The sequence below is a fragment of the Thunnus thynnus genome, chromosome 23 (genome assembly GCF_963924715.1).
Source record: "Thunnus thynnus chromosome 23, fThuThy2.1, whole genome shotgun sequence".
Lineage (NCBI taxonomy): Eukaryota > Metazoa > Chordata > Actinopteri > Scombriformes > Scombridae > Thunnus > Thunnus thynnus.
This window is the reverse complement of record NC_089539.1, coordinates 4555146-4577965: the sequence shown is the minus strand read 5'-3', so window position 1 is coordinate 4577965 and position 22820 is coordinate 4555146. Positions and strand designations below refer to the sequence as shown.

Here is a 22820-nt window from a genome sequence, read left to right as displayed (position 1 = left end):
GCTTCCAGCTTTTAAAATGTCAGATTTAATGATTTTCTCTGTTTCATATCAATAAAAACATTAAATATGTTTGACAAAACAAGTAATTTGAAGATGCCACAATGGAAAAATCTATCATGGTCATTTTTACTGTTTCTGATGTGTTAAATAGACTCAAGAATTTACTGGCAATATAATCAATAAATCAACAAATTAGCAATATTATACTGGTTATGAGCAGCCAAGAAGGAAAAGCCATTCATGCCAGTCTCCAGTTCACACTACACAAGTGTTAACAAACTGATGGCTGCAACACAACCACAGCTGGCAGATCCACTATGTCTAAATTAAATCCAGTATCAACATGAATACACTCCATTCAGCTGCTTTCACTTGAAATAACATTGTTATAAATATGTTGCACCATAAAAATATCTCATTTAGGCTTGGTTCCCATTTATGTGTCGTAATCTGGCAGTTGGTGTATTCGTGTTGGGATAATGTGTCACTCACATCAAAGAAGGCTTTCTCTTCTATGTTTTTGGGAGCTCCCATGGCAGGTGCTCCTGGAATGACGGACTCCACGTCGGCCAGCTCGATCACCCCTTTACACTCCTTGTCCTGCCTGCTCTCGTAGTATCTCAGCTGAGGAGATGGAAGCGTGTTTAGAGACAGAGACAAATGCAAACCATTCTTCAATCTGTCACCCTGGAAATAGTTTTTAAAAGTACATTTTTGCTTTATTAAATAATCATTCTATTGAATTTTTCAAGAGTTGAGGTTGTTGGGAGTCGTTGAACGTTAAGCTTGAGCTTCAGTTTCATTTTCTACAGCCCTCCTTCTCACCTGATGTTTGGTCTTATCCAGCACAAACCACCGCGGTTTCCATGGTTTCAACAACGCCCCTTTCTTGTATAAGATGCCTTCAAAACTCCTGATAGGAGACGACAACAAAAACAAAGCAGTGTGATCGAACCGGTTGAATTTAAGGTATAGTACAACAAACTGCTGACTCCTCACTACAGAGGAGATCAGCTCTCCTCTCTGTGGTGTCGGGTACAGACCTGTTCTCGCTCTCGCTGCTCTGGAACTGGCTGTACAGCGTGCTGGTACTCGGCCGACCGGCAACAGGCGTGGAAGTGGCACTGGCCTCACAGTCCAGAGCCAGGTTGATGGAGGATCCCACGCCGCTCTCCTGCAGGTAAACGCCCTGAGAACGCCGCTGGTGGCTCAGGTTGGATGACATCAGCAGGGAGCTGGAGAACGACGGCTGTGGAGGAAGAAGAGACGAGCAGAGGGAGAATCATCAGTGAGAGTTTCCAAAAGATGCTTGTGGAACAATCCCTGCCATGGTGAATACTTACAATAAAACAGGTGATAATCTACTTTAGAAGAAAAAACAAACATAACCGCTCAAATCAATCTTGTCTTTTCAAGCTCTTCTTCAAAACTCAGTTTAGTCATCAGCATGCAACAATACTCAAGTTGTTACACATCCTATTGAAACAAAGAATTGCTGACTCAGAGGAAGGAATCAAATTTAGAAATCTAAAACCTTCAGTTAAGTTTGAACAATAGTCAGTAATACTTAAAATGTGTGTGAGTTGTATCTAAAACACTAAATTAAAACAGTATGAACCTTCAAATAAGTAACTGCATTCAACTTTTCAACCACAAGATGTCAGTGGAAGACACTGTTTCATCTTCTCATCTCATTTGAAACTATATCAGTCACTCTTCATCAGTCTAAATGATTTGTTTCTTGGTGACAGAGACGTGACTGGTTGTTTTGAACAGGTTGACAATCTGTGCTGATCTCAGTGTAAACAAGTCATCTGTAGGGAGTCCACATAAACAACACTGAGCATTCATCATCATAGTTGTAATAAATGTTCAAATCTGAACTGCAGTAAACACCTTGCTCTCCAGTTTGGTCTCGGTCCGCTGCGTGGCCTTCATCTTGTCCCACGTGTCCTTCCACTTCTCCGACGTCTGGCCGAGCTCGGCCTCCAGACTCTGCAGGTCCTGCAGCAGCTTGGTGATGGCGTCGGGCACCACCTTGCTCAGGCTGTCGTAGCACGGCCACACGATGCGCCGCTGCGACTTGGGGCCGCTGGTGTCGGGTTTCTCTGGCGTCTCCTCCGTCACGCGCTCCTGCCGGCCCCTCAGCTCCCAGTCGTAGGACGGCCCCTCCGACAGCGTCTCCTCCATGTAGAAGTCCCACACCTTCAGGTTGGAGATGAAGGTGTACGGCCGCAGCACCTGGAACAAACAATACCTCGCTTTAAACCCAGCCACTGATGCTCCTTTGACCTCCATTAAATACAATGACTGCAGTGTATTAAATGTTTGTGAGACAGTAAGTTTCTGGGTTTGCTGTCCTGATAGAACAGATAAACTGTCACATGGTGTCAGCCTGTTTGGTGTGTGTGTGTGTGTGTGTGTGTGTACTCACCTCCTCGTCTTCAGGAGAGAACATGTAGTTGTAGAAGATGGGTGTTTTCTTGTTGAGTCTGTCAATGTAGTCCCACACAGACTTGCACACCTGAGGGCTTTTCCTCTCGCCTTTCTCCTCATACAGCACTCCTGCACACACACACACACACACACAGTCAAACATACACTGTTAGCATCATCTGCTCACTGAACACATTCTGACAGAAAAGTGTTTATGACTATGGCTGAAGATGTAGAAAAATGTTCTCACCCAGCTCGATGCGTTCGTAGTCTGAGTCGAGCAGGAAGGTGCGGAAGCGGTTGGACACGTAGTGGTAGGCCAAGAACTTCAGGTAGTACTGACTGAACTCAAACTCCATGGGGAACTGGAGGTGTATCTGAGGGTGGAGGGACAGAAGGACAGAGCAACACAGGCCAGGGTTGCGGTTTTAGATGGAGAGTGTGTGATCACACCAACACATTTACTTTGGTGTGAAAAACAGTTAGAAGGGAGGAAGGGAGGTGTTCACACTGCCCTGAGGTTTGTTAACAAGTGTCACAGTTTCAGAAATAGTCTGACCAGAGAGAAGAAACAACTAGAACATCGTCATCTGTAATAAAAGCTCTGATGTGTCTGACAGTATTTATGACTGTCACACACTGCTGGGTCATGAGTCTGGAAGCGCTGAAGCTAAATGAAACCACACATCCTGCATGTGATAAGATCGGCCCAATCTACGTCACTGATCAGCAAAACAGGAAGTCAAGTCAGACTCACTGGTACACACACACACACACTGTTTCATTTTGTTTTAGGTAAAATGTGCCAGTTGGTCACTTTGCAAGCAACTTGCAGGTATAGATTCCTTGTGCAAGTATTGGTGCATTAAAGTGATTCTTTTTCAAAAATTCGCCCATGTTTAAATGATCTACTGTTATTAACAGTCTGATTCTGACATTAGTTGGTTCTTAGATGCTAAAAAAAGCATCTCAGCAATACAAGCAAGCAAGGTTTTTACATTTATGATGAAAGTTGTCATGTCACAAAGTGTCCTCCCTGTCAGTGTTCTTCTACTGACCCTCCTTTCAGGATCAAACAACAGCCTTCCTGTTTAAAAAAGCTGACATGCAGCGCAGCAGACCCACCTGGTGCACACAGTCCAGGAACTGCAGGAAGATGGGGGTGAAGCCGCTGCTCTGGCTGGCCAGCGTCTGCGCTCCGCGGTGGCTGAATCTGTGTCCAAACGACAGCCACTCCTTCTCCACAAGCAGCCGGAAACCATCGAAGGTTCGGTAGTACGGATCAGACAACAGCTGCACCAAGGACACCACCTGCAGACAACACGGCATGTCACGCACGACATGTCACAGCAGGAGACGGAAGACTTGTAGCTGAACAGGAGAACAGCTGCAGCACGTGAGCTGATGCTTTAAATCATCTTTAAAACTGAATTATGGAATAAATGTTTCTGGCTGTCAGACAGACCTGTGTGGTGACGTCCCAGCCGTCCTCCAGGCTGACCATGACCGACGAGCCCGCTTCCAGAAGCTCCACCACCAGGACCGACACCTGCAGCACCCTGTGGAGCTGCACACACACACACACACACACAGAGTCAGGACAAACACCATTTTGGACTGCTGGATTAAAAAAAGCAATTTGAAGACTTTTGTCTCTGGGATATTTCAATGAAGATTTAAAAAAAACAACAATTTTACATTTATAAACAAGTAAACAACCTGCAGATTAATCGATAATGAAAATAATGTTTGCCCAGGTGAGCACTAACCAGGCTCATCCACTCGGACTCCTCCAGGCAGCGCAGGAAGCTCATGTTGGGATCAGTGGTGGTGCTGCTCGGTACGCAGGCCTTCATCAGCTTCTTGAAGCTGTTCTTTACCTGCCGCACATCACACACCTCGATGGGAACCACCTCCCACTGCTGGAACGAGTCCTGCTTCCCTCCCTGAACACAACACAGTCAGAGTCAATACTGCCCACACACAACCACTTGAACACAAATTCATTCATTTCCTTCAGCATCTCCTCTTATTTTTCCTACATTTGTTTAGTTATCAGTTCCTGTTTTTGTTTGTTCAGCCCTTAACCACAGAGAGACTGACAGCCAATAAGGACACTCGATAACCTGAGCTCATATCCTGGTCAGTAATGCTGTAAACATGGCGTTCATCGGTCACCTTGAGCTGGGCCTTGTCTCCGATGATGTAGAGGTAGGCCTTCTGCTGGCGGAGGAACAGCGCCTCGCTCGGCCCTCCGTTGGGCTGCGGAGACTCTTTCCCCGCGAGACGCGTCCCCACGTCTGGGTTGTAGGCACTTAGACGCCCGCTGCCCCGGATACTGCCCCATTTACCTGCCACACACACATACAGATTTTCAATAGAATCATGAAAACTCAATCATCAGACTTCTCCAGGAAATCTCTTCTGTTATCAGTCATTAAAGGATCATTCCAGTTGATCATGACCCGAGTTGTAACAAGGTGGAATTCTTCTTTAATATATATGTGTATGTGTGTGTGTGTTTTGTCCACAGCTACTGAACCTAATAGCCATGCTGGAGAACAAGGCAGAGATGAAAGCTACCCACACCTGTTTGCTACGTCTAGCTCAATGACGGCTACATGACATGATGATGCAACTCTTGACTGTTGTTGACATTCCACAGAGAGAAGAATCAAACAGTAAACAACAAACAAGATGTCAGACAGCAGCATGCACGCACACGTACGCACACACAAGCACACACAAGCACACACACACACACACACACACACAAGCGGTAACAACAGACCATTAGTCCGCAGAGACAGCACACTACCGGGGACGACGCCAAACACACTGAGATTTGATTGGTTAGACAGGAGTGGAGGGAGGGGGAGGGACGGGGCCTACTGTACCTCTAGTAGGGTTCCTGGCCTTGCCAGACACTTTGGGCTGAGAGAGGGAGATGACTTTCGCCCTTTGACCCAGAGCTGAGGTCAAATGACAGAGACGTCCCGTTAACCAACAACGCTACACAATGGAGGATGGTTTCACACACACACATACGCTGATCCTAAACATCAGCTACGAGGGATGCATTAACTCATTCAACATCCTCTCGGTCCAGTCCCAGTTTCACTCACATATTTAAGACTTCAATCACTATTCACACATTTTGTTTTGAAAGCAGGAATGAAACAGGAGCTACGGGAGCTGCCTGCAGGAAGCACAATCACAGATGTGTCTCACCTCCTCTGCTGAAGGTTCCGGGAACGTCCTCCTTGCTGCCCATCACCTGCTTCATCAGAGCGCCGATCTTTGGCTGCCTCAGCTTATCTGACGAGTCTGTGGACACAAACAACAGCTTCTGGACAGGGATTCTCAGGCTCTTCACATCATTACATGTCAGTTTTTTTTTCAATGTGTGTGTGTGTGTGAGTGTGTTAGTCCACCTACCGGAGGTGCTCATATGTGTGGAGGTGAAGCCGCTGAGTGTGTTCCTGCCGCTGCTCTCGCTGTAGGAGGGCATGGAGCTGATGATGGCCTGCAGGTATTTCTCCTGCTCCAGACTGGTGGAGTCTGCCTGGGAGGGCACTGCACACAACAAATACATACACAGATATTACAGATGTCTTTTTGTCTTGGAAAGTTTTTTTTTTTTTAAAGGTACATTTTAGTGGTATAACAGCAGAAAATGACAACAGTTCTTCACTTCCTCTGTATTTTTTTTTACTCAGGAATGACAAAAAAGGTTTTTCTTCTTAATTTCTCATCGCTTATATCATTTCCATGAATTTTCCTGTCACTGCACGGGGTTACGGTACCATTTTAACATGACCTCTGACCCCTGTGCTCCTTACTACCAGTCAATCCTCCACTGGTGTAGCTCTGAGTGAAGTCTTGGCAGATAACATTTAAGTAACGGTGAGCAAACTAATGGCTGTGTGTATAAAGTGAAGAAAGAGGATATTAGTGATCTTCCCTGCTATGTTCAAAGTAACATGGGTTTTGCTGTTTTGTTTTACCTGAAGTGGGGGCGTTGGGGGACTTGAAGAAGCCCACCACCCCCTTGGCGTGTAGGCCTGCGGAGCGCAGCAGGACAGCCTTGGTTCGTGAATTCCTCCAGCAAACCACGGGGAAGCGGTTCTGCCGGTAGCAGCGGCAGATTCTCTGGATGGTGGTGTCTGGGATGCTCTGTGGGACGATCAGCAGGCCGGGGTAGCTGTCGGACACACACACACACACACACACACACACACACACACACACACACACACAGTATTAAGCACTGAATAGATACTACCCACACACTATCTCAGCCTCCCAGCCTTCATCTCTGAGTGTCTCTCACCTCCTGCAGACCGTGTACATGCGGTTAACAGTTGAAATCCTGAAGGGCTCGTTCTTGGAGCGAGTCAGGCTGTTACTGAGCGTGCCCAGTCCCAGGCGCTGGTAGTCGCGGCAACAGGCTCGCTCCACTACGTTGCTCATGGTTTGTCTGTCCGAGGAGCGTATGGTGGAGGAGAGGGTGAGGGAGCTCTGGTCCACCTCCTCGGAGACTGTGGAGATCAACGACTGTTCAGTGACTCAATCTCATCTACACAATTAATACGACTGTTTAAATATCTCCTCTCATTTGAAGCCCACTGGGCTCATCAATGAAACCAGTGACGACATTTCAAACTGTGAGGGCGCTAAACACGTCTTATTTCCTTCATGGTACCTGAGATTTCATCTTCATCTAGCTCCGACTGGAAGCTGCTCCGGTTCTCCCAGGTAGGAGGAGAATATTTCTTCCTGGTCACGTACTGCCGGCCGATGGTCTTCTTGGCACTCTTCACCAGGTTTTTGGAAAGTGTCCTGAAAGAAACAAGGAGAAGGAAGTTAGACATTAAAGACATGGCTGAACGTCCCGTTCAAAGTCGTCCACTTCCTGTTTGGGCTTTTAACACACAAATGTGGGTTAAGTTCTTGAAGCAGCTGACAATGAGCTGATTTGACTCCATGTTTGACAGTCATGAATTCACTGGTGTGTTGCTGGTGGAGCGTGAGACAGGGCCAGAATTAATATGTCGGACACACACACACACACACACACACACACACACGCTGACCTAGGTCACCTTTGGGGACATTACATTGACTCACATTCATTTCCTGGAGACTTACCCTAACCTTGCCCACTGACCCAAAAATCAGTATTTTATCAACTGGCATGCCTTGGACAACCCGTGTCCCGAATTAACTGGTCTTGAGTCTGAAATTTGTCCCCAAAAGTAGCCTATGACAGACACAAACACACACACACAGACCAGAGATGGAAACAACAGGGCCGATAAAATGGTTGCCACATTTTCCACTGATGAATTATTCAAAGGCTTCTCTCTCTCTCTCTCATGCTCCTTTCATTCTCCAGAGAAGAAAGAGGGGAGAAGTGTGTGTGTGTGTGTGTATGTGTGTATGTGTGTGAGGTCATGGGGTTGGGAGGAGGCTGAGAGTTGGTTGCTAAGACTTTAAATAAAGAAGAGACAAATTAAGAAGGACACAGACAGGAAACTAAAATGCATGACTTAAAGCAGCGAAGCAAAGACATCAGAGGTGTGAAAACCTAAATAAACATTTGACCTAGACCAGAGCAGAGGTTAAATAAAGTGCTTTAAAAAATGATAAATGACAAACAACACATTCATGAACTCTTCCGTGTTGTTGCTGTTGCTGCTCCGACAAACTCTCTCTTCCAGCAGTCATGGCAGAGTGGGACATTAAGGGGAAAAAAAAAGACAGAAACACTACAAAACAATGTTCAAAAGAGACAAAAATGAGCTTTGCAGTTTGCAGCCAAAGCCCAGTGGGACATGTGTCAAGATGCAGCCAGTGGGAATTAATACTGTAGCTGCTTTCCACTCACTCTCTGCAGACCTGAGAGCATGTTTTCACACTTGAGGCTTGATGCAGTGTGCCGTGACAGAGGCGTGCACATGAAACACATAGCATGCACTACTTTAGAGTCAAGGGCACACCTGATCCTGATCTGTTTCTTGGGTAAATATGAAGCTACAGCCTGCAGCTGATGAGCTTAGCTTAGCATCAAGACTGGAAACAAGGGGAAACAGTTAGCCTGGCTCTGTCTGAAGGTAGAAGAATCCACCTATCAACACCTCTGCACATTCTTTAATTATCTTTTTTGTTTCATGCTTATAAAAAGTAAAAAATGACATGTTGTGGTTTTACAAAGAATTGTGTGCAGGATTATTTATTGGCCGGGCGCAGCAATTTCCTGGAGTCTGTGGTGGTTGCCTGGCAACTTCAAGGAGACAACAAAAGTCTAAGAAGTTATTGAACCAAAATTATTTCTTTAAGGGAGTCAAAAATATCTTAAACTAAATAAATTGTTGAGCAGTGGTGGACATGTAATAACAAGCCTTTATAAGGTATCCTGTGGAGTATTTGACCAATAGTAGCTGTGGAGTAATCTCCCATTTAGTTCATATTGTGTTATACCTGATTGACAGTTGGTGGTGGTAGGCCTGTCACCACAACTATTTTTGTTTGTCCCAGAAATAATTGCAATATTATTGTCCTTTTAAGACCATTTTATGCCACAGTTGCAGTTAACATGGTAACACTTGTTCAAATAATATATTTACTCATTTGGGTGGTGCCAGGACCCCGAGCTTCACCTTATTCACTTACACCATACAACCTGCAGCCTACATACAAAGCCCACGCACCCCCAGCATATGTTCACTAGTGGGAGTGAAAAGGGAGAATTTTGCCTTTCTAGAAATGACAGGAGCCATTTTTATTTGTCAGGGCGAGTGTGATGCTAACGGAAAAAAAAGGATTTTTTTGAGTTAAATAGTTCATATACACATAGGTCCTTTTCTGTTTGACTTAAAAAGAAAACAGGTTGTACATTTGATGTTGTGCTCTTCTATGTCAGTAGGTGGTAGTATTTAGCTGTGATTCCTCTGAGCACCAGCGTTTGAAGGTACAGGTGTCTTCCAACTCACAAAGCAAACTTGTTGAAAAGCAACGACATGCTTCACTCACTTCTGTTTACAACTTTTTCCAGGTTAGTGAGGGTGCAAAGTCTCTCAAAATCAACATGAAACAACTTGGCAATATTCCATCAGAGTATAATATTAAAAACAAGCAGTAAATTGCCTGTTTCATGTACCCTAACCTTGTGTCTAGACAGCAAACGTAGCCTGAGCAGCATGTCAGCAGAGCAGCGAGCGCTCTGTCTGTGTGTCTACACTGGAGGCGTTCACGTGCAGTGTTGAGCGTAGGTCACCCATGTGTTGGCAGAGCTCAGAGCTCGATACACATGACTGTTGTGAAGAAAATAGACTCAGGTTTATGCTAGAAATATAAATAAACGCTTCAGGGTTGTGGTAACGCGTGTGAGACGCGAGCCTGCACTGAGCTGGTACTGACAGCTGCATAGATCTGTTGCTTATGACGTCTGTGTGAAAAACACGTCTGACACATTTGCTGTTTAAACACGGGGTGAGGTGCCATCTATGTACTGGGCATTTCCTTAGTGGTGGTTAGTGAAAACTGGATTTATCAGAAAGTTGAAACCTTCTGGAAACAACCTGCTGAAACAGGTAGACAGATTATATGTTTATTCTGGCATCATGTTGGCTAAAATGCTAGTGACATTCTTATGTAAACAAACATGCAAGTAAACACAATGGGCAGTATGGAGGTCATGTCCTTATATCGTAGGATAAGTTGATAAGACTGCAAGTCTGCAAACATGGATGTTTGGTACTAAAATCTTTTAAAATTCGGCTCTGCAAATGTTTAATAAGGAAACACATTCAACATGTTTGATGGGCCTCAAGGAAACACACAGACAAAGTGTTTAAATGAGATACACTGAATATAAACAGGAACTTTGTTTGTTTAAAAGAAAACTCCACAGGATACCTTTAAATCGGCCTAGCTGAGGTTTAGTTTTTCTTTTCTTCTCATCCAGCTAAAGCATGGCTGATATTTGAGTTGGCGAACACACAGCCATCCTTGATTTGACTAAATCTTTCTGTGTCCTGCCCACAACAATGCAAACAAAAGCCTATCCCCGTCTAGAAGACCCTTAAGTCCCTCTGTGTTTTTGTTCAACTTTACTAGCGTGTGTGCTATCAGATCTGTTACATTTTTATGTAGTTGGTTTATTTCATTTTGCTCCTCCTGCACTGCAGTTCACTTCAAAGTAAAGCCTTTCATTCTCAGGCATGTCATTAATAATATCATAGTTAAAAAGAGCTTCAATCATGCTGGATGTGACTCTTGGCTACACCCACTAGGTTACACAACACACCGTAACTTCACGTCACCTTCGCCTGCTGTTGAGAGACAACGTGTTGAAATATGGAGAGAAAATTCTTGAGCTCGAGGTGTAAATGAATGACTTTGGTAAGTAGGGCAAACATGAGAGCAGCAGCTGTAAATTCAGCTGATATTACAGATGTGAAGCATCATCTGTGTCACCTGCTGACTTACTGTTCTAGCAACAGACGCCCTGTACTTGACCTGCAGGGTGTGAAGGGGTCAAAGCTCAGGAGTGATAAACAGTCTGTCAGTAACTGTGCTAGTTTGGCTGATGGATGCTTCCTTGGGGCAAAACTAGAACTTGTATTTTCAGTTTGATAACTTCGGGCTGTGTGTTTTTTTACATTAAAAGAACGTAGGTCATTCCTTACTTGAGTGACTGGTTCTTGTCCTTTGTCTTATGCTCCACCACCAGTTTGCCGCACTGACCCACGGTGAAGGCGAAGGTACCCTGGACGTGCTGAGGATAACGCAGCTTGTGCATGTGCTTCCTGAAAACCTCGGCCAGGTCCGACGCCACCTCCTCGTCGAACGCGATCTTCATCAGCTAACAAGAGGGACAAGAGACGAGCCGGTGAGATACAGGCAGAGTTGCAGAGTGTAACGCAGGAGTTGAGAATGTTAAGAGTACCTGGAAGGTGCAGGATCGTAGCTGCAGCCCCTCCTGGACAAACTGGTCCATGGGTAGACTGACGGAGATCCTCTTCTCCTTGGTCAGAGAGGCGATGGGGAAGGAGCGAGTCACCACCTGCTCACCCACTGCAGGGAGACAAAGAGCAGAGTTTAGAGGAGTCAAAACGCCTGACTACACCTCTGTTATCACTGATGGGGAAGCTGTTAGTGTGTACGTGTCATCTCTCACCCAGCGGGTCGGTGGGCGTGCCCTTGAAGATGAGCCGGTAGGTGGTGAGGAAGATGGCTCCCTCGGCAGGAAGCAGAGGAGGACCTCCCATCAGACCCGTGGCCTCCTCGCGCCCGTCTGAGATGAGGTGGACCCGCATGGCGTCCATCACTAGCTCCTCCCCCGGCAACAAGGTCGGCCTCAGCAGCTTGGGCTGGACGGAGACAGAGAGAGAGACAGAGAGAGACACAGAGAGAGAGAGAGAGAGGAAGATTAATGATGCAGCAGTGGAAAGAATTTGAATTAAATCGAGGGGGGGAAACGGAGAAGTGTAAATGTCACTACTGTCCAGATTCCAGACTGTTTCCAGAGTTTCATTTCTTTTAATCTTATGCAAAAAATGTTGCTGCTACACATTCAAACTTTTCCTATAAGAATGCGAAATGAAGGAAGTCTAAAAACAGAGAAAAAATGTCAATACAGGAAATTCTCCATAATATTTTATAAACTTTAAAGACTTTGCAAATTCATATATGTTCCTAACAGTCTGGTTTCCAGAACAAAATTGTTAAACAAGTTCTGTGAAGCTGCAAATTTGTAAAAATACAAAATTCACAGATTTTGCAAAGAAATTTAACACAGTCTCCACCATTGCTGGTCATGAGATGAATCTAAAGGGTTTAAGACCCAGACAGATCAAAATTCTACTACACAGAATTACATTTATTTTGCTTTTTCCTTACTATATAGTTTAATACTGTCTAATACATCTACAACTAAAATTAGTGACAATATATGAACAAAATGATGTTGCTACACCTAAATGAAATGCCAACATGCTGCAGCTATTACTGCCATATATGGAAAAACAGGTTATTTCCAAATAACCAAATAACAAACACTCCACTCATCAGAATCTCATGCTTTTACAATCATGCTGATGACCTGCACTTTTTGGGAAGTTTAGACTACTAAAAACTCCAGAGGATAATGTTAAAATGCATAACACACATGTGAGTGGAGCTGGATTGGTGGGATCTTGGCAGAGATGATGTTAAATATAAATACACAGAAAGGAACATAATAATATTCATTTGTGTGTGTTTATACGATGGGATGTTCATTTCAAATTCCTTTAACAAAATACATGAACCGTAGTGTTTTAAACTGTCCCTGAGGGTCTGAAGCTTGATTACAGGACTCTCGTTTTCAAACTTGAGCTTTTTCTAAATGAAATATGACGCTGGCTTTGTCCTCAGGCCCTTTACATCACTTCCTGTCCCACAGTGAGGCCCGGAGAGCTTCCTAAGGAACTCCACCACTGATAGGAAATGAACTACAAGTTTGGTAACTTGTTTCATAATGTGTTGCACAACACCTAATGCCACACATGTCTGCATTCCAGCTGCAGCCACACAGCAGAGACAGACAGGAGTTTTCAGTGCGGGGCCCCGAAAGCTGTAAATTATGTACATATTACTTGTTGTTTTGCTCAGCCCACAACCTCATTTATAGTAGTTCGACTGATCTATAAATACTCTGGATATGAGCTTGTGTGTTACAAAAGAAAAATGCTGAGGATTAAGGGATTAATAATATTAGGAGGGGGCAGGGGCAGGGGCGGGGGCGGGGGGGGGGGGGGGTTACATGTTCCATGCGGTCTTTAATGAAACGACAAAACACGTCTAATGGAGCTCAGCTTGGCCACCATCCCTCTCCGTTACACTGCACCCTTCAGACTGAAGGCACTCAGGTCTGCGGGGCCTCGGGGGAGCTGCAGCAGCTCCGCCGGGCCCTCGTGACACCAAACGGCAAACCAGGCAGAGCGATCACCCAGCATGCACTGCTCAGGCGTGCTGTGAGTCACACGGTTCTGTCTCTGGCCGGACAGACGTACCTGCTGTGACACTGTGAGCCTGATTGGTGGGGAGGATTGGTGGAGAGGGGAGTGGGCGGGGCTGGCTGGGGTTCTGCAAGGCCTTTCTCCAGCGGAACGTAAAAATAGGAATTGGTTACCTTTTGGATCGGCGGCAGTCGCTTACTCTCCCTGTGGACTGCGTCTAACGTCTCGATGTGCATCTGAACGATATCTGCGGGAGAACAAACGCCAGAGAGGTGAGTACGGAGAATTAAAGCGGCTGATTATTCCATGAAGTTTGACGTGACACAGTGCAAAGAGAGATGAGGGAGTATTTACCTGGTATCATGGTGTGGAGAGCCTTTAGGTGCTCGTTGGTCACGCCGCTCTCGTTGCACACTTTATCTACGAAGCGGTTGATGAAGCGCACCACTGAGTTGGCCACGTCTGAGCTCTCAGCATCTTCGAAGCCGCTCTCTGTGTCGTAGCTCTCCGCCATGCTGCCTGCAATACTACAAGAAACAAAAGAAAAGCTTTGAATTTTCTGTCTCTAGATAGCTGCTTTGTTTACAAGGATGTTTGCCTGATGAAGACCTTGTAGGTTGAAACATCACCTCAATGAACAGTTTTGTGGGAGCTTGAGATTTTCAGTGTGCAGACAATTTGCATGTAACAACATCTCTCCTTTTTTCAGAGTTGTACGCGGGCTCCTACCTGTTCGTGACGTAGCTGTTGCTGACGCTCTCCACGTCTCCGAGGCCCGTGCTCCTCAGCAGGCGGTTCTTGCTGGTGTCCAGCGGCAGCAGCAGGTAGCTCATCCTGTTGGCGTAGTGGATGGCCTGGCTGAACACCGTGCTCTCCTCCTTCTGCACGCGCTCCGTTTGCATTTCTTTGCTGAGCGTCGGCCACATCCTGTTTTGCTCCGATGCCAGCTCCAGGGCGCCGATTTCCCGCCCGCTGCCTGATCCGTCCTGCTGCTCCTGACAACAAACCGGAGCGGAAGAGGTTCATTCAAGATTAATGATCTCCAGACAAAAATGACACTCTGCTCAGCAGGATGGGACGCTGAATTATTAGTCTGCTGGCTGTGGTGCCAGATGTGTTTCCTAAATCTACCAGCACTTAATCATTTCTTTGTCCAGTATCAGGTAAAGCTGTGTGTGAGCTCACCGAGTTGTTCTGCTGATCTCCGTCCTCTGTCTCCAGGTACAGAGCCCTGATGTGGTTCTGCACGTCGCTGTAGAACATAGCCTCCCAGAACTGCATGTTGGTCCAGACCATGTGCTCCTGTACGCAGCTGTAGGCAAACTGAGTGATGCCTGCCCCCAGTTTCTGTTAGAAAACAAGGAAACAGGGAGACACTTTTATGAGAGAAAGCAGCAACTTAAAATATATGAAGATTCAGAGTAAGCAGCCTCTGAGGAGTCCAGTGTCACACCACATGAGACATCCCGTCAACCTCAAACAGCTCTCATCTCAACCTCCTCCCACTCGGTGAATTGTAAAACCACTGGGCTCTGTGGGGTTCCTGAGGATGTGGCTGGATTTGGGAAATTTTTGGTGATGCTGGTTGTGAACTTACTCTGCAGAAGGCTGTGACCAATGGGAGCAGGGCAGCGGCAATCCCATGTTCATCCATATGCGAGCAGTCCTGTATAGAAACAGATTATGACGTGTCAGCTTGCAAAACATACAACAGAACCAAAACATAACATCCGAGGCTTATAGTTGGACTATTCATTGAATCTCATCTGTCCTGCATGTTTACTATTATCACAAGCTGATGTAATGCAAATGTACATACTGTGAATCTTTAAACGGGTATCTGTAATAATATATCTAATGAGATCTTAATTACTTCTCCTTTAGTACATTACAGTCCAAGTGAAATTACAGAAATTATAATTATTCAAAGAAAGAAACAAGAAGTCTCTCAGGGGGAAGAGTCATCACACTAGTGATAAAACAGTAACACTTACTGCCGCATGCTAATATTGTAGGTATACAGTTCAAATAAGTTCTCCATCGTTGTAAACAATAACGTACAACATGGTGACTGGTCTATGCAGACAGAGTTGCCTTCATGACATCTGAATTAATTATTTAGAATAATTATTGGGTACCCAAAATTAAGTCTTGACAAGTTACTCAAATGATCACAATATCTCTCAGTAAATCTACTGAAAATAACTTTTGTACATCTGCAGTATACAATGTCTTATAAGATTGTTGAACACAAATCTCATTGCTGATTGGATTTCTCTCTTTTTGATGCTATTTTTTCCCCTCAGAAGACAAAGAACATGTCATTTACAGAGCAAGTCTGTCTGTCGCAGCAGAACTAAATGTACCGTTTCATTTCATTTATACTTCAAGACCAAAGATTTAGTGTTGCACCTCCATAAAGTTGGGAATCATGTGTGAGACAGAAAGTTAAATATCGAAGCAGCCGAGGTATCCTGACTTTTAGGACCAGATCATGTTAGAGAAGAACTAGTTCATACAACATGGCAAAAGTATTTATAGCTGTTTCAAACAGCGGCACTAAAAGGCAGAGTGAAAAGCTGACTGTAATAGAGAGAAGGCCACATAATTGTTTAAATATGGGGATAACAGCACATGTTTTCAGTCTCTCTTGGAAGGCATTCGTAGCACTTGGTTGTGAACACGAGAAGTGACAAAAATAGTTGTGTAACAAAAGAAAAAAAACAGAACTAGAGAGAGAAGTTCAAACCCTGCTTACTTTTTCTCCTCCACACGTTAACAGACGGATGAAGCCAGCATTACGTATTGTCTGAAAAGAGCTTTAGCCTGTATGTCAAGCTACAGAAACACTAGATCCTACATTTCCCATAATGCAATTCAACGGTATCTTCTTTTAAAGACCCCTGTCTGATAAATTCCCTCTTCTTCAAATGTCCACATCATCAGTTTGTCTTTCTGTTATAAATTTGTAGTCTCCAAACAGAGACTGTTGGCATCATTAGAGTTACTTAGTCAGACTCTGGAGAGCTTCCTCCAGACCACAGAAGATGTTATACAGCTGTTTTAACAAATGATCTTCATGTGTAAGATCTGTGAAGTTCCTCTTTAAGACTTTTAGCTCTTGCTTTTACAGTGTAGTAGTGTTAGCAGGCTGACCTGTAAGGTGCAGTTCATCATGCGGACAATGTAGTCAAACTGCTGGTCGTCCAGCACCGCTCGGTTCTGTAGGACGTGCTGATTAAGCTCCTGGGTCAAACAAACCCGAGCTGCTCGACCCTTCAGCGCCCGCAGTACAGCCGGCATCAGCTGGACACAGGAGACACAAAGCTCAGTCACTTCATGAAAATAAACTCAGTGACTCACAGCACAAGATTACAACAAATAATGACACATTTTCAAGGTACATATGAAAAATTTGAACCACTCTGTCATGTTTTTTTTTATTAATGAAAAACTGACTTTTTTCTGCCATGTGGGTTTCCAGTGTTTTTTGTCAGAATTCATCAAACTGTAGGAAACTATCCTGAGGTGTCCAATCAGTCTGGTCATCAGAGATGTATTACCTTCTTGGCCTCCAGCATCTTGTTCTCAAAGATGTATGTGATGCAGTTCCTGACCACCTCCAGCCTGCGGGCGCTGTTCGCCATCACGTTGCCGTTCCTGTCCACAAAATCTCCTGCGGAGACAGGAAGAAGTGATCAGACACTCATTCATCACTGTAGAACTCAACCCCATTAAACACACACTGTGAGGCTGATTGTGTGAGTGAAAAGTTCACACAGGAACTTCAGAGGCATAAGTGTAAATGCTGAACTTGGTGTGATGTGTTTCTACCAACTGTGAAACCAACTGTCAAACCCAGTACAGAAAAACTTTTGCCACCTTCTGTCTGTCCAACATTGTTTTGGTATTTTTACAACATTACTGCTCAGTATTTTCACTTTTCTGCTGCATGCCTCTTCCCCATCTTCTCCTTCTTAGTCCAAAAAAAGTCTTTTCCACCTCAGGTTATGAGACTTTTGGGACAGTTTCAAACCCTCAGCCCTCTCCCCCAGCTCACCCAGTGGGGGCCCGGACGGCACCATGCCCTTGAGCTCTGCCTTGACCACAGGCGGTGCGGTCTTGAGCTTGGCGGCGGCGTGGTCGATGAAGAGCTGCACCGCAACCTCGTCCAGCACAGGGAAGGGTGACTGACTCTGCGCGGTGTTCTGGCTGTTCTCTGACGGCCGCTGGACTTTGTGCATGGCCACAGCTGGGTAAGGGTTCTCCTGGAGGGAGGGGGAAGAAAAGAAAGAAAGAAATGAAGAAGAAAGAAAATGATAAGACAGGAAGAGGAAATAGCAGGGCTGGGGTATGGCATTAGCTGTCAATTTCATTTGAGAACGTACGTTTTTGAAGAGCAGCTCAGCCAGCTCCTTAACATGGTTCATCACTTTCTGCGGACAGGTCTCCTCTTGTCGTATCCGCTCCACCTGATTGGCTACCAGCTGTGGAAAGAAGAGAAAGAAATAAGCTTCAGCATCTTTCTTTCATATCTGAGCCATGTATGTTCCATTACCACCAGTTACTCATTGACACTGATGGTTTAAGTATTATAAAAGTTAATGAATAAATATATCAACAAAATTTAAAAAACTACTGCAGAGAGTGGATGATTTATATTGAAAATAATAATTTACGTGTCTATAATTTCTAAATAATTTCTTAGAAGTTTCCTGGAAAGAACTGTGTAACTTGGTACTACTTATATAAGATACTGTAGTCAACAACAAATTAAATCCTATCTAAAATAACACTCTCACAACTGTTCCCATTTTCTCTATAATTACCACAAAATACTTTCCAAGAAACTTTCAAGAAATTATTGAGAAATTATCTGTAAAATATTGTTTTTTCTCACCAGCCTTCAGTGAGTCATCATCTTTTATTTTTGAAATGTAAGTGAAGGGGTAAATCATCACCACAGTCTCACTAAACGCTGACACAAAAAAAAAATCTAGTGGTGAGCATTGTAGTGGCAGACTCACGTCATCAAACAGATCAGTGGCTCTGTAGGGGGGCCCTCTCTCTGACACAAAGCCTGCGAACGCCATGCCGTCCAGCACCTTCATGAGGAAGTCGTCCTCTGTCAGCGCCCTCTGGCCCAGAAAGGCAGCCTGGAGAAACACACGTCAACACTGACTTACTCTGTTCTGCCTCAGGGAGCTCTCACACACACACATACACTGTCGGCTTCACTTTGAACACACTCTACCTTATGGAAGCGGATGACTGGTTCGGGGTGAATGCGGATGATGTGTAAACACCAACGATAGCCCTGGAAGAGCCGAGCGAACAGCCACAGGAAGACTGCCCGGATCTCCTTATCCTGAAACACACAGAACAGTTAAGCTAAAGCCAACACACACACACACACACACACACACACACACACACACACACACACACATACACACCAGAACTAAAAGGAATAATAGAATGAGGAACTGAAATGGAATCTGGAAAACTTCCAAGAATCCTGGACTGAGTGTCAACAGATTTATTCCACTTAATTTTTTGACCTTTAACATCGTTTTCATGCCAGTAGGAACAAAATACAAAATCTATTTTGCAATCAGAGTCGTGACAGGAAACTAAATTTGTCCACTTTTGCTGGAAGCTGTCATTGTGGCAGGAAGTACATAAGAATCTACTGTGTTGACTGTACTATAAAAAACAGAGGGCTAGAGAACAAAACATTCATTTGGATCATTTGTTGCCAAAAATATAGAAAAGACATTATTAAAACATTACAGCAGCTGCGCCTCGGTGGTCAAGGGGTTAAAGTGCCGCAACGTCCCCGACTGCCATCTGGCCCGGGGACGTTTGTTGCATGCGATTCCTCGTCTCACTCTCCTCTCATTTCCTGTCAACTCTCTACTGTTGCTGTCCACAAAAATGTGCCAAAAAACATTCCAACGACATTCAACATCTCACTGTTATTAAAAGACATTTCTCTTACCTGGATCTTGAGTGCAGAGGGTTGCGTGGACAGTGGGGGGAAGGCATGATCAGCGATTTCCAGCTCTGGATCCAAAACCTAAAAATAGCAAACAACACCATCATTAATCACCGTTAGCGACCTCTCATCTCACCGCCACCGTTCTCCTGCTGCATCAGTGGAATAGCGGTAAAGTGCTAATGCGTGAGTTTTTCTTTGTCATCTTTAAATTCTGCTTTACGTTTGAGTTTGTTTGCGTTTCTGGTGTAAACTTCACTTCCCAGACATCACCTGTCAAACAGTCTGAGCAGTTTTTATTTAGCGTAAGTGGCAAAAACATCATCTATTTTGATACTGAAGGGTAAGCTTAATTTTCAGTCTGCGGTCAGCCATGTTTCTATTCATACGTGGTGCAAATTTTAACTGAATTTCCAGAAAGTCAGTAAAAAAAAAAAAAAAAAAAGAATGTTTATTTCGATCCACTACTGTTTTTTGAATATTTTGGTATTGAGTTGGTTCATCAAGATAAACAGAGGGCCAGTCAAATCTCAAACAGTGGAAAACCAAATGGAAAACATGATGGAAATATGACATCTCGGTTTATTCCTGCATTCATCTGAGGAGCCTCCTCGTCGCTCCGCACAGATCGGAATCTTTTCGTCTCTTCAGCAGAAGTGACGTTTAAGTCACACGCTGGCGGCGGCTGCACACTCAACATGTAAAAGCATCCTCTCCTGCATAGTCTGCTTTGTTTTTTATTGTCACAGTCACATGTAAAAGATGATGATGATGAGTTTCAGGTTTGAAGATGAACAAAAAAAGACAGTTTTCCCTCTACTGGTCGGAGTTTTCTGGAGTTGTAATGTGACTGAAGCAGAGGGCAGGATGTGTTTATTTGGGAGAGGCTGGAGTTGGCATTCAGCGCTCTGTCTCGACTCAGACAACTCAGCAAAGTGTGTGTTTGGATACTGTGAGGAGCCCGCATTTTAGAGTTGGACATGTTCTTCCCACGGACTCTGGCTGTACTTGAAATATTGTCATGTAAGAAACTCGATGTCCTGTTTACTCCGACAAAACAGAAGCTCTTTCTGCAGACCTCAAGCAAAAAAATACTGCGCATATAAATAGTTGGGTGAGAAAACAATACGGGTGACAAATGAACATGTCAAAATATGACCAAACATGAGAATAAAATGCACTGATCTGTTATTTACTTTAGGTTTATTTCTGACTTCAAAATTGAGTGATATCTTAAAATAAGTGACAGACTTTTTGTCTCACTTCAAGGAAAACATAACATTTGAAGAGTTTACCAAAGTGGATGTGTTTTATACTGAGTACACACTAGAGATGAAAGGAGAGCAGAACAGCTAAGCCCTGACTCACGGTTGCTGCCCAACAATCTCCAGCATCATCCTTCACCAAACCTGCTTCTTCCTCTTCCAGGGAACATTTTCGGACAATTTCAGAAATTACAGCCCTGCTATAGAAAGACGCGGATCAGTTTTCCGGCTCTGCAATTATCTCCTTGTGTCTCATTTTCGGTGAGGGAGGTATATGAGCTGATCGGACTGAGGTCATTAGACCTCCGCCCGGGCAAATCCACCGCAAACTAGGCAGTTTGAACCCTGAGCGATGGGAGCTATGATCCTCCACTTTATAAATCTGTGTTGGTTAAAGCTCCGCTGGCTGAGGACACAGACCTATAACCCAGTGAACCGCTCGCTCTCTGGCTCCTTTCCAGCCTCCGCTCCCTCTCTCTCTTTCCGCCGACACAGAGAACGGACCAACAACACACAAGAGTCTCCAGGTTATAAGCCATAAACCACACAGAACAGCCGGTGACAGAAAAAGCCCTAAACACATAAACACTGAGGAATGATCCCTTTATTTCGCAATAAAAACACTCATTTTTTTTTCATTATACGGTTGGATGTATTTTGAGCCTTGGCATTTAGTGAATGCTCCGGTCATTGGGTCAGGGTTCACTGTTGAGGACACTTTTGACACACAGCTGTTGGTGGGAAGCTTCACATGAACTTCACACTTCTTTCTTTTGTAAATTATACTGTAGACGTGCACTAGTTCTTCAGGTGATGTCCTGCAAGTTTACCACCCATGAATGAAGTACTCTGTTGTTATCGGTATCACTTTAAAGGTACTGGTGTTGGTACTGGTGTTGTAATTTATTAAACATGCCCAGCCCTGAAGCTCAATCTTCCTTCCTTCCTAATCAACATTGAGTTTTCCATAGTGTGGATGGAGAGCAACAGCTGGGAAGATGAGCACAATTGAATTAAGTGTGACTTAAACATCACAATCATTTTGCATGTTGTGTTCTCTCATCATGTCTCACATCATATGAGATCATGCAGCGTAGAGACAGACTGCGTCTTAAGCTTCTGTTTTCTTGAAGTAAACAGGGACAATGGATTTCTAACATGACAATATTCCAAATACAGCCAGATTCCGTGGGAAGAGTATGTCCCACTCCAAAAAATTTGGGCTCTCCGCAGCATCTAAACACACGCTTTGCATGTCTGAGTCGAGACGGAGCGGGTGGATGCCAACTCCAGCCTCTCCCAAATAAACACATCCTGCCCTCTGCCTCAGTGACATTACAACTCCAGAAAACTCCAGAAAACCCCTGCTGCGACCAGCAGAGGGAAAACTGTCCCTTGACTTGTGCTGTGTTTGTCAGTCTTTCACCATAAACTCGTTAGTCTTTTTTTATGAAGATACGATAATCAAATTAAGTGAATGATTTCTTTTTAGACGTGACTGCGATCACAGTAGCAAACAAAACAGATTTACCAGTAGAGGACACTTTTATGGGTTGAGTGTGCGGCGACTATCATAAACATGGTCTGTATCTTTCTGCTAATAAAAAGTTATAAACAAACACAAGAAGAGGAAATACTTTATACTGCTGTAAAAAAGAAAACTCAAAGTAATTTACAAACAGAAAATCTGTCTAGCGGTCTGTTTACAAGTGTGCAGCACGTGAGCAGCACTGTCTACTGTCAAAACCTACTCATTTAAGGGTTTCTCTTTATTTCTACAACAATATTGAAGACATCAAAACTATCAAATAACACATATGGAATCATGTAGTAAACAAAAAAGTGTTCAAACAAACCAAAATATCTTTCATATTGATGGTTTGATGGTTTTTGCGACGTCACTTGAAGGAACTTTTAAAGTTCTTGGAATTTTCGGGATTGATTGACCTTCATGTCTTAAAGTAATGAAGGAAATTCCACTAATTAATTTTTGACAAGACACACCTGTTAACAGAAACCACCTCATGAAGCTGGTTAAAATATCACCGATAGTGTGCAAAGCTGTCATCAAGGCAAACAGCTGCTACTTTGAGGAATATAAACTAAGAAAAAGCC

General features: G+C 44.2%; 1 protein-coding gene across 7 annotated transcripts in view; it reads right to left on the bottom strand.

Moving 5' to 3' along the window:
• The window catches only part of sbf1 (SET binding factor 1), a 63463-nt gene that overhangs the window by 4738 nt on the left and 35905 nt on the right, over window positions 1-22820 (bottom strand). For 6 of the 7 annotated variants that reach the window (XM_067581590.1, XM_067581592.1, XM_067581594.1 and 3 more), the window contains 31 exons: window positions 19444-19521; window positions 18697-18810; window positions 18470-18598; window positions 17831-17929; window positions 17503-17710; window positions 17006-17118; window positions 16599-16748; window positions 15040-15108; window positions 14628-14789; window positions 14172-14437; window positions 13797-13969; window positions 13616-13689; window positions 11621-11813; window positions 11390-11517; window positions 11130-11305; window positions 7142-7278; window positions 6770-6977; window positions 6444-6640; window positions 5875-6012; window positions 5668-5763; window positions 5334-5408; window positions 4615-4787; window positions 4206-4382; window positions 3902-4003; window positions 3562-3747; window positions 2687-2813; window positions 2435-2565; window positions 1897-2241; window positions 1044-1249; window positions 826-913; window positions 493-624 (listed from right to left, as the gene is read on the bottom strand). In XM_067581590.1, coding sequence (XP_067437691.1) covers window positions 493-624; window positions 826-913; window positions 1044-1249; window positions 1897-2241; window positions 2435-2565; window positions 2687-2813; window positions 3562-3747; window positions 3902-4003; window positions 4206-4382; window positions 4615-4787; window positions 5334-5408; window positions 5668-5763; window positions 5875-6012; window positions 6444-6640; window positions 6770-6977; window positions 7142-7278; window positions 11130-11305; window positions 11390-11517; window positions 11621-11813; window positions 13616-13689; window positions 13797-13969; window positions 14172-14437; window positions 14628-14789; window positions 15040-15108; window positions 16599-16748; window positions 17006-17118; window positions 17503-17710; window positions 17831-17929; window positions 18470-18598; window positions 18697-18810; window positions 19444-19521 — 4650 coding nt within the window. The remainder of the gene's footprint in view (window positions 1-492; window positions 625-825; window positions 914-1043; window positions 1250-1896; window positions 2242-2434; window positions 2566-2686; window positions 2814-3561; window positions 3748-3901; window positions 4004-4205; window positions 4383-4614; window positions 4788-5333; window positions 5409-5667; window positions 5764-5874; window positions 6013-6443; window positions 6641-6769; window positions 6978-7141; window positions 7279-11129; window positions 11306-11389; window positions 11518-11620; window positions 11814-13615; window positions 13690-13796; window positions 13970-14171; window positions 14438-14627; window positions 14790-15039; window positions 15109-16598; window positions 16749-17005; window positions 17119-17502; window positions 17711-17830; window positions 17930-18469; window positions 18599-18696; window positions 18811-19443; window positions 19522-22820) is intronic. The other variant, XM_067581593.1, reaches the window with a different exon arrangement.